At 35.9% G+C, this 16,654-nt stretch overlaps 1 protein-coding gene across 1 annotated transcript; it reads left to right on the forward strand.

Annotated features, from left to right (window-relative positions):
* Nucleotides 1–53: 53 nt before the first annotated feature.
* On the forward strand, nt 54–16,172 carry ccdc149a (coiled-coil domain containing 149a). Its single transcript, XM_084109373.1, has 12 exons — nt 54–248; nt 2,534–2,695; nt 2,798–2,836; nt 2,929–3,036; nt 4,126–4,242; nt 4,408–4,580; nt 6,606–6,678; nt 6,813–6,897; nt 7,029–7,173; nt 7,796–7,872; nt 14,286–14,387; nt 15,536–16,172. The coding sequence occupies exons 1-12, from the start codon at nt 198–200 to the stop codon at nt 16,060–16,062; spliced, it is 1,659 nt and encodes a 552-aa protein (XP_083965499.1). The 5' UTR covers nt 54–197; the 3' UTR covers nt 16,063–16,172.
* The last annotated feature ends 482 nt before the right edge of the window (nt 16,173–16,654 follow it).

Consider the following 16,654-nt stretch of genomic DNA (forward strand, 5'->3'; position numbering starts at 1 on the left):
ACTCGCCACGCCCTCACTAATATTCTGAATATCGCTGCTGCTTCAGTGTTTCACAAACCCGGATCTTGTGCACCAGCTGACCCAGAGTAAACAGTGGCTGAGAGGAAGGGTGAAGTTTCTGCCTCTCCAGAAAGCTCGCGCAAATACTAGCTTTAGATTTGAATAACATCAAATATTATCGCCAAACACTGGAAGAAATGAACTCGTCCAAAAGAAGTGAAAGTGACTGGCAAGGTTTAGTGAGCGAGGTGAGTGATGCGTTACTAAAACACGGTGGTGGTGGTGGTGATGATGATGATGATGATGATAGCTGTTTCCATATGGTACCGCATCACTGCTGTCAAAACCACTTGAACTCGATCTTTTATACAAAATCGAATGTGCTTTTAAGTTGTTAAAAACTGTATGAATTTTATGTTTTTATGTTTAAGTTTGCTCTCGACTTAATGAATTAAAATGAAAAATATATTTATTTTTTAGTTGTTTTTGCTTATTGTAATGCTTACTTTGTCTTATTTTAAATAATTTTTAGTCATGTTAAGGCCCCTTTGAAGTTTGCTGAGGACCCGTGGTATAGAAACACTGGTGAAAAATTGGTTTAGCTGGTTTGCTGCTGATTCAAGGTGAACTACCAGTTACTAGTCTGACCAGCAGCTAATTATGATCATTTAGAGAAGACCAGCCATGAGATTTAGTGACAACAAAAGACCAGCTAGAAACCATGTAAAACCCATCTGTGGTTTTAGCTAGAATTTTCAATAAAGTTTTAGCAATTATGAATGAATGTGTTAGACTTAATGTGGTTTTCCGATCATACAGTTTTGTTTTGCTGATATGTTTTCTTGTTTTCTAGTTTAGATGAAATGTGTTTTTTTTATGCAACAAAATTTTTGTTTTTATGGTACTTTATAAATGAATGCTTTATAAATAAAAACATTTTTTTTATTTAACTTTTAACTGCCTGCCCTATTGATGCATGATAATTAAATATTTAAAGCCTCATTATAATGCTTGTATTGTTGCTACTATTTTACTATTTTTGTGCCTCACTGGCCTCACTACACGTACACTTCCAGTTAAAGGGGTCATATAATGCCATTTTTGTACAAGCTAATATGATTCTTTAGGGTCTAAATTAAAAGTTTGTAATATACTTTAATTAAAAATTCTCATTAGTATTGTAAGAAAACACTCATTTTACCTGGTCAAAAACAGCTTTGTTTTCAGCACGCCGTTTAAGTACATGTGTCTTTAAATGATAATGAGCTTTGCTCACCCCGCCCCTCTGTTCTGTGCGTACACCGTTTGTAACACAATAACCTTAACGCGTTGTTCATTATAAACGTGGGATTATGAATTATATTGAGAACGTCGTACATAGAAAACATGCCGTAATGTACCCTGAGTGTAAACCTTAGCCGCATTCGTCATGAAGCGTGCTAGCGATTTGCAAAGATTAATATAAATATTAATATAAAGGTTAATAAAACGTTACACTCACTTCAGTTCTTCTGGAGGTGCAGCAGGAACACGAATAGTTGGTACCGATCCTTTTTTCAGGAGCAGCTTCTTAGCAAAACCAGCTTTATAACGTTACTGACCCTCATTTGTAAAGCAGTCTGGTGTGTGAAATGATTCGCGCAAATATGAAAGCATTGACGTTGATCGTGGGGAATATTCCCTTCGAAAACAAAACTCAGCAACTGCGTCTTCAGCGGTTCGGATTTAGGAACATCAAAATGACTGCTGTGTTCCTTATTACACCCAAGAACAGAACACCTCAATCGCTTAGACGCCATCGTGGGAGGGGCGTCAATTTTGTGATGTCAAAAAATCGAACGGCTTGATTTGAGACGGGGGAAAACATATAAGAAGATAAAAAAAAAAAAAACACTGGATGGATTTTTAGCATTTTATGATGGTTGTGTACAGGCACTGCCAACACACATTTCAGTACAATCAACTTGTAAAAGTGCATGTACCATTATATGACCCCTTTAAGATTTTTTTTTTTTTTAAGAAGTCTCTTATGCTTAAGAAGGCTGTATTTATTTTATCAAAGATACAGTAAACAGTAATATTGTGAAATATAATTACAACTTAAATGAACTTTTCTATTTGAATATATTTTAAAATGTAATTTATACCTGTGATGGCAAAGCTGAATTTTCAGCATCAATACTCTAGTCTTTAGTGTCACATGATCCTTCAGAAATCATTCTAAAATGATGATTTGCAGCTCAAGAAACATTTCTTATTATTATCAATGTTGAAAACAGTTGTGCTGCTTTATATTTTTGTGGAAACCATGATTCTGATGTGACACTGAAGACTGGAGTAATGGCTGCTGAAAATTCCGCTCTGCCATTACAGGATTTTAACACATATTAATTTTAACATGTGCAAATAGAAAACTGTTTTTACAGTATTTGTGATCAAATAAATGATGAAAAATGAACGGTGAGCATAAGAGACTTCTTTCAAACTTTTGACCGGTACTGCACAGGTCCACACTGGTTTCTTGTTTCTGCAGTTCTTGATATGCAAACGTAAACTGGAGAGCAAGAAGGACGGCCTTCTCATTCTGTCCAAAGAGCTGGACACCTGTCAGCAGGAGCGAGACCAGTACAAACTGATGGCCAACCAGCTGCGAGAGACACACCAGGGCTTGAAGAAGAAATACAGAGAACTAATTGTGTGTCATCTAACCGATTACTATTCATTATTATTTATATTTAAAAGTGATGATCATTTCTTGGCTTCTTAGTTCATCCGTATGCTTTATAATGTATTTCAGGATGGTGAATCTTCACTTCCCCCAGAAAAACGAAATCAGGTCAGCTGATTTATACTTTGTGTTATTTCACTGTTCAACTTCTTGTAGGTCATAACTTTCTTTTTCTCTCTGCTTTTCTGCCTTTCTCTCAGGTGAATTTGGCACAATTGTTGATGGATTCGAGGGAGAGAAATAAGCAGCTAGTTGAAGAGGTGAAGGAACTGACTCAGAGACTCAGTGAGACCCAGGGAGACAATAAGGTACCCATAAAACTATTCAAATTAGCTATGTTTGCATCCAAACTTTTAGAAAAATTTGGATGCAAACATATTTTTGCATCCAAACATTTGCGAATAAAGCACAGTTTTCATCCCATGTGTTCAAGAGATCTTCTCTTCCTGGGAAACTGGCGTCAAATATCACTAGTAAAATAATAAGACGTTTCTGCAACCAGAAAAGCCTGTGACTTCTTTTCTACTTAAAAATGATTTGTGCCTCAAAAGCACAGATGAAAACACTGTCATGGTATCTTGCGTTCGGAGGCGGATGCCTGATGTTTGGGAACGCAATCGTGTGAGATAGTTCTGGGAGGTCATTATACCAAATCATTTTAATTACAGACATGCTCAGGCATTTCATAATGACTAAAACAATATTTGAGATGCTGTGTGACGTGATTGGTCCGCTGGTTAGTCCAGTTATCCAATCACATCCTCTGTTGAAGTAAAGTCACATGAGTTTTTTTTGTCGCACATTCAAGAATTTGTTCATCAAATGTGTTTCCATTGTAGTTTATGCAAATTTTTTTAAAGAATAAAAATATGTGTATGTTTATGCGCATTTTAAGATTTTGGGCCCAATCTTACACCTGGCGCAATGCAGCGCCAAGCGCGATGCAAGTGTTTTTTACTAGTTTCAGTGGTCTGCTTGCGCACTTTTACCTCGCGCACAAGCAGTTTGCGCTCTGGAGACAATCAAATTCCATCATGTAAATAGTGCATTTTAATGCATCCTTGCTGAATAAAAGTATTATTTTTTTTTTCAATTCTTTCCAAAAAAATCTTACTGACCCCAAACTTTTGAACGGTAGTGCATAATGTTAAAAAAGCTTTCTATTTCAGATAAATGCTGTTCTTTTGGGTGAACTTTTTATTTATCAAAGAATCCTGAAAAAAAATGTACACAACTGTTTTCAATATTGATAATAATAAATGTTTCTGTTTGCAGCCTTGGTGAGCGGAAGAGACATCTTTTAAAAAACATTAAAAACAAATCTGACTATCTAAAACCTTTGAACGGTAGTGTATATGTGTACTTGTCTTATCCCTGTTGTGATCTTCTCTTCATAGCTGTTAAGAATGACCATCACAAAACAGAGGCTTGGAGATGATGAAGTCGGGTTCAGACATTTCCCTGTTCATGAGCGTGAGGATCTGGTCAGGCAACTGGAGAAAGCAGCACTACATGTGCGTCTTTAAGTTTTATATGATTCCCAACCTTATTTATTGCACTTCTCTAGTTCTAGTGAATGAGAAAAACATATTTTTCTAGTTCTTTCTTGTTTTCTAATCATATATTTTCATATCATATATGGTGCTTTGTGAGAATATCTACTTGTACTGTTTTTTAAGAGAGAAGAACTTGAACACAGTCTGAAGATGGTGAGCGACGAACTGCAGGATATAAAGGCAGAGAGGACCGTGTTCAAGGAGAAAGCTGAACGTCTCAACCTCGAGCTGAACCACATCCTGGGAGGCCAGGAGAAGCGCATCATCGACGTGGACGCCCTCTGCATGGAGAACAAGTTAGGGAGTGTTATTGTAGCTTGTCATATCTTCATCATGTTTAAAAATCAGTGGTTTTCAATAATATTTGATGGCCCACCCATGTAGGCTAGGTTTCTAGGTTTCATCTGCTGTAATGAGTTTTTTTCAAAAAAATATTTTTTAATTTACAGAAACTAAGTGTGTCCATAGATTAAAATAAGTAACTAAAATAATTATAATTAAAATAAGTTACAGAATTCCCAAATATTAAAGAGCTGAATGGGTTTCAGGGATGTGTGACTTTTCCATTTTTTATTTATTGTTTTTTATAATTTTTACTCACAATATTTACCAAGTCTTTTTAACCAATGAATTCGACTTTTCTAGATGTTTGGAGTTTACTGGATAAAAAAAAAAAAAAATCCACACTTCTTAACAAATGAATTTGACTTCTATGTTTATAAATTACTAGATAAAGGATTTAAAAATACATATTCTTTACTAACAATTTTTACAGTCTCTATTTTTAACCAATGAATTTGACCTTTCTAGATGTTGGAATTTACTGGATAAATAATTGTAAAAAATAATTTTACCCTCTCTTTTTAACCAATGAATTTGACATCTTTTCTAGATGTTTATAATTTACTAGATAAAGAATTTTTGTAAAATAAATAAAAAAAATAAATAAAAAAAATTAACCAATTGAGCTTTTCTAGATGCATGTAATTTACTGGATAAGGATTTAAAAAAATATATTTTTACTCACAATATTTTGGAGCTTTGCATAACTAGAAAAATATTGATTCTTGATAAAAGTGATGCTTGATGGCATTTTAAGATTTTATTAATTTACATGACATCTAGAAATCACATTTTTAAAATTAGACTTCCTCATATATCCAGGTTTTCAAAGTCCATGAGAAAAACTAGAGAGAAAGAAAAACTACAACAGATATTGAGGGCATGAATTAAAATTAGAATTAGCTTGATTTTGAGTTGTTTTAGCTATTTTTAATATTTTTTTATTTTAAGTCTTCTTGAGGCCTACAGTTATCATAAAAAATTAAAGTGTTCAAACTGGTTTTTGAATCACTGTAGGCGGTTTGCTGCTGGTTTAAGGTGGACTGCCAGCTCTAACTAGCCCCACCAGCAGCTGATTGATCATTTAGACCAGTCATGGCTAGCTAGTCACCAGAAAGGACCAGTTGGAATCCATTTAAAAACTATCTGAAGCTGGTTTTAGTTAGACATTTAGCAAGGATTTAGCCATTAAAGGGGTGGTATAATCCCCTTTTCACAAGGTGTAAAATAAATCTCTGATGTCCCCAGAGTGTGTATGTGAAGTTTTAACTCAAAATACCCCACAGATATTTTTATAAAGCATGTTAAAGTTGTCACTTTTTGAGGTTGAGCAAAAACACACGTTTTTTGTGTGTTCTTTTAAATGCAAATGAGCTGCTGTTCCCGGCACAGAGGGCGGAGCTTCAACAGCTTGTGTCCTTTTACCTCACAAAGACATGCACTGAACTTTTATGTTCAAACCGGAGTCAGACAATGATGGAGAGACTTAAGAAGTGACAACATGTAGACAACATTTCTGAATGGTTTGTTGATGAATTTATGTAGCTTATGTGTAGTTATCTTCTAGTCATTGATTAGCATATTCTGTCTTGATCATCTATAAATCGTGTTCAGGGGGCGTGGTTTATGTAAATCTTAGGGTTCGTGATGTCACTAACCCTGGAGGAATGTCCTGTAGTCTCTACCAGCCGTTTGTTGTAGTCCTTAAAAAACATTTTCTTTAAAAGCAAATATCTCCCTTTGCTTTGAACTTTGAGCGTTGTAACTTTGCAGATGTTGTTTATGCTCAAACAGCAACATTACACACTAACTAAAGTTAGAAAAGTGAAATCATAATCAACCACCCCTTTAAAACAAAAAATCCGGAGATTTAGACTGAATGTGTTTTGTAAGCAGTTATGGTTTGCATGCATGTTGTCTTTTTTCAGTTTAGATGAGATGTGTTTTTCCATGCAACAAAAGCTTTTGTCATATTGCAGATACTTGCATGAGAGATTAAAACAAGTTCAAGAGGAGGTCAGCCTGTTGAAGAGTAACATACAGAAATATAAGGTAAGGCTGAGAAGTCTTTTACACGGCTTTAATATTTTATTGTTTCATTTTTATTATTATTATAAAATTGTATAATTCATATTGTAATATTTCTCTGTATTTGCAATATTGCTGTCTTCCTGAATATCTTGTAGACTGCTCTGGATCGAAGAAGAAATCCTGAAATCTCCTGCAAGTCTAACAGCAGCGCTCTTACTGGAGTCCTTTCTCCTAAACAAGGTGCTTGAGTCATGTGATTGCTTTTTTCTTGGAAGGCTTAGAAGCAAAGAAATGTTGCAATACAGCATATGTCTGCATACACTTGTGTACGTTTATTCACTCAAATACGCCTCTATTCCTGCTGTTTGCAGTGCAAGGGTTGCTGTCAGAGGAGAGTGGTTGCAGTTTACCAGCCACACCTCAGTCTATCTCAGACCTGAAGTCTTTAGCGACAGCCTTACTAGAGACCATTCATGAGAAGAACATAATCATTCAACACCAAAGACAGACCAACAGGTTTGTGTGTAACTATATTTGCACTGACAGTTCAGAAATAGCCTGTACACTTAAAAAAGTTTGGTGTAGAAACAATTTTCACTCAGTAAATTTCACAATTTCAGATGGCAAGTAACACGTTGAATTAAACATGATATTTTGAAGTAGAAAGACTGAAATAAAATTTTCTTGTAAAATGTTCTCCATTAATCTTTATTTACAACTTTTTACCAGTGTATTTAAAAAAAAAAGCAACATTTAAAGGGATAGTTCACCCAAAAATGAAAATGCTGTCATCATTTACTCAGCCTCAAGTTGTTCCAAGCCTGTATGAATTTCTTTGTTCTGCTGAACACAAAAGAAGATATTTTGAAGAATGTCGTTAACCAATCAGTTGATGGACCCCACTGACTTCCATTGTATGGAAAAATAACCCATATTCTTCGATATATATTCTTTTGTGTTCAACAGAAGAAAGAAATTCTAACAACTTTAGGGTGAGTAAATGATAATAGGATTTTAATTTATGGGTGAACTATCCCTTTAAATATCTTACCTGCAGGCTTCATACACAAAGTGTTGAAAGAAAGATGTCTCATATTATACATAAATCTGTATTGGGTGAATTTATTGTGAATTATAGAATTCTGGGAAACCGAGTTGCTGATTTGGAGATGAAGTTGAAGACTCTGGAAATTTCGGGACTTTGGAGTCTCCCAGGTAAGAGTTTCTTGCAAATTGATCATGTTTTTGTGCTTTTCATTTTCCATTTGTTGATATTGTTCAATTGTAACTAGAATTAATTGTCCGTATACCCTCACATTATCGGATATCTAATTATCTAATATCTTTGTGTTTGTAGGATAGAATTGTAGCCTTGAATACAATAATGATATTCTAGTCTTTAGATGAGATTCAACAAGCTGTTTGATTTGAGATGTCATTCTTCTCTGTAGCACAAAAAGTTACAGTTTAGACAAACCTATAACCTTTCTAAGATCAAATTAAAAGTTTTACTTTAAAATGCATTTTTAAATCTTTGTTTTGATAGTGTTTTGTCATGCTTTAAAGAAGTACACTTATTTTAATTTGGTGACTTGCATACTAAAGCACATGTTAAGTGCTTGATTATAATTTGAACTGTAGTGTGTTATTCAATATTGCATTTAAAGTTAATATATATTTAAATGCACTAAATTGCAACTTAATTACAAATGTGTAATTAATTACAAATACATGACACAAGATTCTATAGAAATGACATTAAAGTATATTATATCCTGCCCCAGTTTCTTCCATTTTACTGTTCACCAGGCAAAACTTGCAAGTCTGGTCACTTAGAAAAGTAATGGGTACAATTCATACAATTAGACATTGGTTCAAATCCCTAACCTTAAGTATGAGCAATAGTTGAAGTGATGCTTGACTTGGTAAGCGCCACTAATGAAACGATTTTAGTTTAGTTTCAAGGACCTCATTTAATTTTATATGGCATATGGGCCATTTAATAAGTGTCTACATTGGCCTACTTTTGTAAAATGGCAGTACAAGCACCAGTACAAGAGAAGTACTTGCAGTCGCCATCCACAAGAGGGTAGTAAAGCACTGTCACTGAAGCACAGATCACATGCTCACATGTCATAAGACTGTCATTCTGCCCATAAAACTGACAGGCATCCATTACTGAAACTGATTGCCCACATTACAAACACATTTGGGGAATGTGGTATTATTAGGGAACTTTGTGGATGAGAGAGAGGATCACAACTCAGTATTTGAAAGTGATCGAATGGCAGAGTTGGTGGCCTGCAGAAATGAACGGGGGAAATCAGTTTAAAGTGCACTCGCAATTTTTATTCCCTCATTAAAGAAGTTTTAACTCTAAAGAAATTAATAGTACTTTTGGCACAAAATGTTTAAAGTGACTCACATGAGATGGAGACTAATAGTAGCCTAATAAAAGCTGATTTGGTGTGTGCCTCCATGCCAATAGGTGTCAGTATAATACACTTGTGAAAAAGAAGTGCACTTAATTGTATTGAATGTGCATTTGAAGTGTACTTCAGATCTTAAAATGTTTTTTTGTTTTTTTTTAAACTATACTTGCAGATAATATGATAGCCAAAAAAAAAGCCACTTTAGTTTAAGAGACTACAACACACTTAAGTACACTTTTAAAAAGTGCGCTTAGTAAATGCCAAGCTAAAAGTTTTACTTTAAAGTACATTTTAAAGCTTTGTTTTAACAATCTTTTGTCTTGCTTTAAAGAAATGCATTTATTTTGATGTGTTGACTCAGATATTAAAGCACATGTAAAGTACTTGATTATATTTTGAGCTGTAGTGTATTCAATATTACATTTAAAGTTTTTTTTTTTTTTATTGACTAAATTGCAAATTCATCATTACAAATGTGTAATACTAAATATATCAAAATACATGACTTATAAGTTTCAATAGAAATTATATTACAATAGAAATGTATTTTAGATTGCTTGATATTTAAAAAGACAGTTTAAGTCATTTTGAAGTTAGGCCTAGATATAAAGAAAAATCTTAAATAAGTGGGTCAAAAAAGCACTTTACAGTTCAGCTAATTGCATTTTAATTTCATTGCAAATAACATGCATTTAAGTGTCTGAAAACTTTACATTCAGCTATCAAATAAGTATATTCTTTTAAAGTATATTATTTCTGTAATAAGTACTATTTTTAAAAGTATGCTTAAGTGTGCTTAGCATGGACATAGTGAGTGCATTCGAGAAAGAAAATAGAAGAGTTGTTTTTTTTTAAGATCTTGGACATCCCCATCCTTTTTTCTTGTTGTCTGTTTAGTTGACAGGTTGTACTTGTTTCCTCGTTGACTACTGCAGTCCTGTCAGAACAGCCTGTCTGACTTAAACTTGTTTTCCCCTTACGACTCCTCTTACCTGTCATCGCAATGACAAAACAACAAGTGAGAGAGATCATTTCTTGTTTGAAATGTGCCAGAAGTCACCATGAGAGGAAATTAGCAGTCTTCTGCAGCGACTTCTGTGACTTCGAGCCGTACGATGTGACGCAAAGCTCAGTTTGTCCATAAAACTAGATGGTTTTGTTCCCCAGTGTGAGGCAGGGACAAGCAGGGAATGAATGGATGGATGGGCAGCTGCCAGGTGGGGATCGCCTCTCATCCATCCATCCTGTTTTGCACAGCGGGCCATGAAGCAGCCGCAGTGAAGCCCCATGCTGTTCGGCATACAGAATTAGCCCGGCTTTTTAATTAGCTCAGAAGCCGGTCTCCATAACACAACAATGACCTTTTCAAACAAAGGAAGTTGAGCTTAGAGCTGCTTAAGCATCATTTCAGTGCCTCTTAAAAATAAACCCTCTCTTGAGATCTTGAGTCCAGAGGAACATATGGAGGCGCATGGCTGCTGTCAGCTGTCAATCTAGGATCATTTCTGGAGATTTACATAAAGTGTGGCCAAAAAGTTTTCGGCCAGTTTTGGCCACTCAAACCACTCTTAAAGGGATAGTCAACCCAAAAACGAACATTTTGTCATCATTTACTGGTACTCACCCTCATGTTGTTCCATACCTGTATGAAGAGATTTTTGAAAAAATTTCTCTGTTTTGTTTGTACATACAGTAAAATGTTGTTTTGGAAATCACTGACTGGTTCATTTTTTTTTTTTTTTTATTCTTTTTTTTTATTGACACCAATTTAGTTATTTTAATGCAATGATGTTTTTAACCCTATAAAGCCTGAAACATTAAATTATAGTCAGAAAAATATTTTTTTAAATCCAATAGCTCATTGAACTTTAAGACAAAATCTAAAAAGAATAGAGCTTGAAAAGGAGAAAACACTTCAATTTTATTCAGATGCTCAAACTGAGCAAAAACTGCAGTTGCTGATATTTATATGGCCAAAAAGATGAAATTCTGATAGCTTGTAAAGTAAATCAATGAGATCTTTATAACAGTGTAGCAGACTACTTACATAAAATGCATAATTATCAGTAGTCACTCTATACACCCAATAATACGTTTTAGTAAGATGATATTTAAATATATTGTGTTGCATTATATAGAAACTGCAGAGCTTTCATCATAAAACTAAGCAATGATGATTGAGAGATGAATAAATAAACGTTCCTCACAAGCCTGATGGATCATATTTGATACTCACATTTTAATGTTTTTTTTTTAACAACAACAAAAAACGAATTAAAGATGTATGGATAATCAGGTAAATCTATGTTACTTTAGTCCAGTAAGTATTCATCTTGAAATCGTAATAGAAAACTTATTCTTATGTTTAATTAATAAAAATCAGTCACGATTTCACAGCAAAAAGACACAGGCATGTAGAAGATTGTGTGCAACAGGTTTTTCAGCAACCAAATTGATAATAGTCCTGAGAAATGTGCATATTAAATTTGATACAGTACGTGCTGTAGTGTTAAATATTACTTTTAAGTAACCAAACACTTTTTGTGGCAACAAGGCTTACAATCCATGTTCATGTTGATCTCTTAAGCTCAGTGCTTCTTTACGCTGCTGTGGTTCCTATTCACTGCACGACTCTCTTGTTTATTATATTTCATACCACAGTGGCCCTAGAAAGCAGTGTTTAAACTGATCAGACAGTGGAAGCATGGAAGCACTGGTGGCCAGTGTTATGATGGCACCAGCATATAGTGCTCAGTCCCCTGTGGGCAACATATGGCATTAACCTGTGATGCATGCAGCCAGTACTAATGAAGACAGATGAGGGAGCTGTAGTCACTTTCTGTGTGTGAGTGTATGTGGCCAGTCTGAACTTTTCAGTCTCCATATATACAGTACCTCTATATAATGTCACCTTTTGTGTTAGGAGAGCGGTGTAAATGTATGTATGTATATATATATAACATTTATTTTTTTTCTTATTATTATTTTTAGTCATTTTAATGGCTTACTATCCATACATTTTTGTGTTAATTTTATGCCACAATGCATTTTTAAAAAAAAATCTGCTCAGAGCGGTCGTAAGCCACCTACTCTGTAATAAATTTTAGTATAAAGTATTAAATTGACTTTTTTTTTTTTTTTTTCATTTACAAAATATATTTATATTTTATTTACAATATGTAATTAAATAAATAAATTATTTTAAATACAAAGTAAAATTATTGCACACATAATTTGATGTGCCAATTTTTTATAAATATTATTTAATTTGATTTTATGGAAATGCATTACAAATTGTGTGCACTAATAATTATGTTATTTGTTTATCTTTTAATTCATTTTAAATAACATTATTATTATTATTATTATTATTATTATTATTATTATTATTTTACTATTTATTTTTACACTGTATTATTGAAGTTGTTTTTTTATTGCTTTAAAGGTGCAGTAAGCGATATCTGAGAAACTCTTGCTATTTGAGATCAGCCCAAACAAACGCATCCCTCCCTTCATTGCTCCACCCCCAAAATGCACAAACACATAATGCAAGAGTGGATGTCTCTTTATCATAGCTGAAGCTGAAGATGATGAACAAACGACAAGGAAGAACAAAAAATTGAACATACAGTACACAAGAGTATATAAAGGCAAGAGTTCATTGTTTATTGTTGGTCACAAGAAGCAACACCAGCTCCAGGCAAACCAGAGTCCTGCACGGGTCCGATTTTGTAAATCCGCACCCGCCCGTACCCGCAGTGCTTAAAACCGCATCCGACCCGTTTTCCGACAGCAGCACTAATTAAAATCCGCCCCCGACCCGACACGCTTAAAATAGAACCGACACCCGACCCGCACCCGAAATAAAATCAGTTTAGCCAATCACATTATAGACACATTTATACACTTGTAACATTTTACCAATCGAACAGACGCGGCTACAACACTATATGCCACGCAATTTCGTCTAACCTACATTTGACAATTTTGGGTTCAAACACGCCCTGCACACCACACATACTTAACAGTGTTAAATTTGAAAAAATACTGTTCGATAGAACTGCTTGGTTTGTTACCACAGTTATCTGCGTGCTTTCTCGGCGATGAAGTTCCACATTTGTGGCTATCCAACACGAAACTGCATGCAGCAAATAAGCCGTTCACAATATTTTTTTTTCAGATATCTCCAAATTTCTCCCACACACTGGACTTGATTTTTTATGACGTATTGTCGACAACTTTACAATCTCCACTAGCTATTCTTTTCTTCAACTCCTCAGCATCCATCTCGACGACTGCAAGCAGATCGCTATCGGTATCGCGATCGGTTAGGATGAATTTTTAAAAGTGAAAGTAGCCTATAGGTAACGTTATAGATTCCTGGGAGGGCGTGGCGCGTGGGCACAAATAAACTGATGTGGATTTTAAATTATTTCATCAACTTGAAATACAGGCATATTTTTGTAGATGTGTTCCTAAAAATATACATATATTTTTACGTTTGCATGTGATTGTTTTAAACCCGTTTTTAGACCCGTGTTTCCCCCGTGTCCGACCCGACCCGCACCCATATCCGACACAGTTGGATATTTTTCACCTGTTTGAGCAAAATTTATCCAAACCCGTGCAGGACTCTAAGGCAAACAATGACACTCAAAACTGTCCTGTTACTATAGCTAACATTACAACACCAGCATATCTTGATTCTGTGAAACATAACAAAACCAATGTTACTCACGTATGGAGCAGAAACAACACAACCTCTGCATTCATTTTCAGGCCTTTCCGCTTCTGTCTCTCCAGCGCTGGAAAGCATTTCTAATATTAAAGCTGATCTTAAAGTTCTTGCCTGATCATAACCCTTCTTTTTAAAGTGATATTCCTTTTTTCTTTTGTAATGTCTCTCAGCCATCTCTCTTTCTACAGTCCTTCTTCTGATCTCCCTCTAGCTCTCTCTCCTCCCCCGTCATGAGGGGACACGCCCCCTACTGCTGATTGGTTACAAGTGTTCTGTGGTGCTCTGTCCAATCCACTTTCAACAGTGTTTCTCAGAAATTGCTTACTGCACTTTTAAGTGTGTTGTACATCTGGTTATATAAAAGAGATTCATTCCCTTCATCATCTATTGGTAGTTTGCATTGATAACAGTCCTTTCACACTGTAAATGATGTCAAGCTCCTCTCTGGCGTTCAACAGGAGGCAGAGATGCCATCACTCTGAGTGCCACTCCTGTGTGCTCTATTGACCATCCGCATCAGCCAGAAGCACAGAAAACCACTAACCCACGACCTCCTGCAGGTGAGCGTGTGTAATTGTGTGTAACCAAATCTGCCATTTGCTAATCATCCCGCCAAGAGGTTGAAGAGCTGTAATTAGCTAATTCTCTGAACAGCCCACCCCTCTTGTCCCTTTGCTATCACACCTATCCTTCACGCATACTCTCATTGGTCAGGCCAGATGAACGCCCAATCCCTTTCAAATGTCATGGCATTTGGCAAATGCTAGTGAATTCTCGTTCGCTGACATTCACCAACTTTTGGGGCGTGTTTTGCAGTCAGGACTGCCCCATAAATATGGATGCTTCTATGTAAAGTGGTATTTCTCGTTTCTGTTGTCCCACAAATAAGCTGCATGCAGTGTTTAACCTTTTAGCTGAATGCTCTCAAATATGGGTCAGTAATCCAGCAGAATAGGCATCAATGATGCAGAGGAGAGGCAGAACTAAGCTGTTGCCATCGCTGATAGGCCGTCACACTCCTTTTCCCAGCTGGATGCCTTTGTTGTGTATATTTTATTTTCTAGTGTGCTATTTGAAACTTACACATGCTTTGTCACTATGTAAGAATTGTGAGTGATTTAAATGTAGCCAAAACACATCTAAATACCAGGTGTAAACAGGGCCTTTGATGCATCCAGTTAGACCACATCAAACAGCTGTGGTGCATTATGTCAAAAAATGCGCCCAGTGCAGATACTTTGAATGGGTTTATTATAAGTGAGATGCTCGTGTTCGCTCTAGAGTCTAGACAATGACACATAGCAACATGGCTAAAAGTATTCTTAATATGTTGGACCTTATTGAAAGTAGCCTATTCTTACCTGTTGAGACATGCCTTTATGTCCCCGTAAGAGCTGTATACGCGAAAGGGGTATTTGCAAAGTTGCTTTATTTTTGTAATTCCGCTAGGTGGCGCTAGTGTCACAGAAACTACATACTTCACCTTTAGCAGACACCACTAACAAAATCTGTAATGTGATCTCTGGATTGTACCGCTGTGGCCCTCACAGTTTTCTCCCGTTGGCCAAGCGCTACTCACCATGGTGTGAATTCTTAACTGAGCTTCACTACTGTGGTAAACGACACATTTGCCTCGCAGGGCTCCATTTCATTAGCATGGCACTAACACAATGTCCATTAATCTTCTTTGTCCCCCTGATTGGCTCAGATGACAGGACAGGAAGAGGAGGGCCATCGCCATGGGAGCAGGACACAGCTGGCAATGACAGCTTCCCGAACATGTGGCGCGGCTCCCACCCCTGTCCAGATGGAGGCGGAGAGGAGGTGGACACACCTGTCACCCCTGACAACAGGCAAGAGATCGTCTTGTGTGGGACAGACATTGTGAGGCAGACTAATGGGCAGGTCGGGACTGAGATGAAGGAGGGTCCTGTTGAAAAAAAGACAGGCGTCTGCACAAAAACGTGTTCCGGTCGGGAAATGGAGGGAAGCCCAACTGTGAACGAGGGTGAGGTTTTAGTGGAGCTGTGCCTGATAGCGGAGGAGGCTGAAGATGCAGTTTTGGTTCTGGCTCCAGCAACGCAAATATCTTCAATTACTTTTGACCAAACCGCCTGTGAAAATGTCAACTTTCAAGCCTCTGTGGGGATTCAAAGAGCTTACTTTGAAAATATTTTGGAAGGTGCCTCCATAAAGAAAGAGCCGATTGAACCAAGTGACTCTTCTATTCTATAATAGGAGGTGGAACTGAAGGTCTGAAGGGTCTGAAGACACTTTCCTTAGAAATGTCTAAAATGTGGTGATTTATTGGATACAAAGACGCTGAATAAAAATCCATAACACAATCCAGATTACTTATAGTATGCAATGCTGAAGCAAATAAACCCCTCGACTGTTAGTTTTATGTATCATTCAATGCAAAAAAAATATTTTTTTACTTAGTAGATTTGTCTTAAATATAAGACAAATATATATAAATATTTATTTATTCTTAAAGGGATAGTTCACACAAAAATGAAAATTCTGTCATCAATTACTCAGCCTCAAGTTGTTCCAAATCTGTATGAATTTCTTTCTTCTGCTGAACACAAAAGAAGATATTTTGAAGAATGTCGGTAGCCAAACAGTTGATGGACCCCATTGACTTCCATTGTATGGAAAAATAAAAAATAACATTGAAGTCAATGGTGCCCAACAACGGTTTAGTTACAAATATTCTTCAAAATATCTTTTTGTGTTCAGCAGAAGAAAGAAATTCATACAGGTCACAACTTAAGGGTGAGTAAATGACAGAATTTCCATTTTTGGGTGAACTATCCCTTTAAAT

Source organism: Abramis brama (genome assembly GCF_963993115.1).
Source record: "Abramis brama genome assembly, chromosome: 3".
Classification (NCBI taxonomy): Eukaryota; Metazoa; Chordata; class Actinopteri; order Cypriniformes; family Leuciscidae; genus Abramis; species Abramis brama.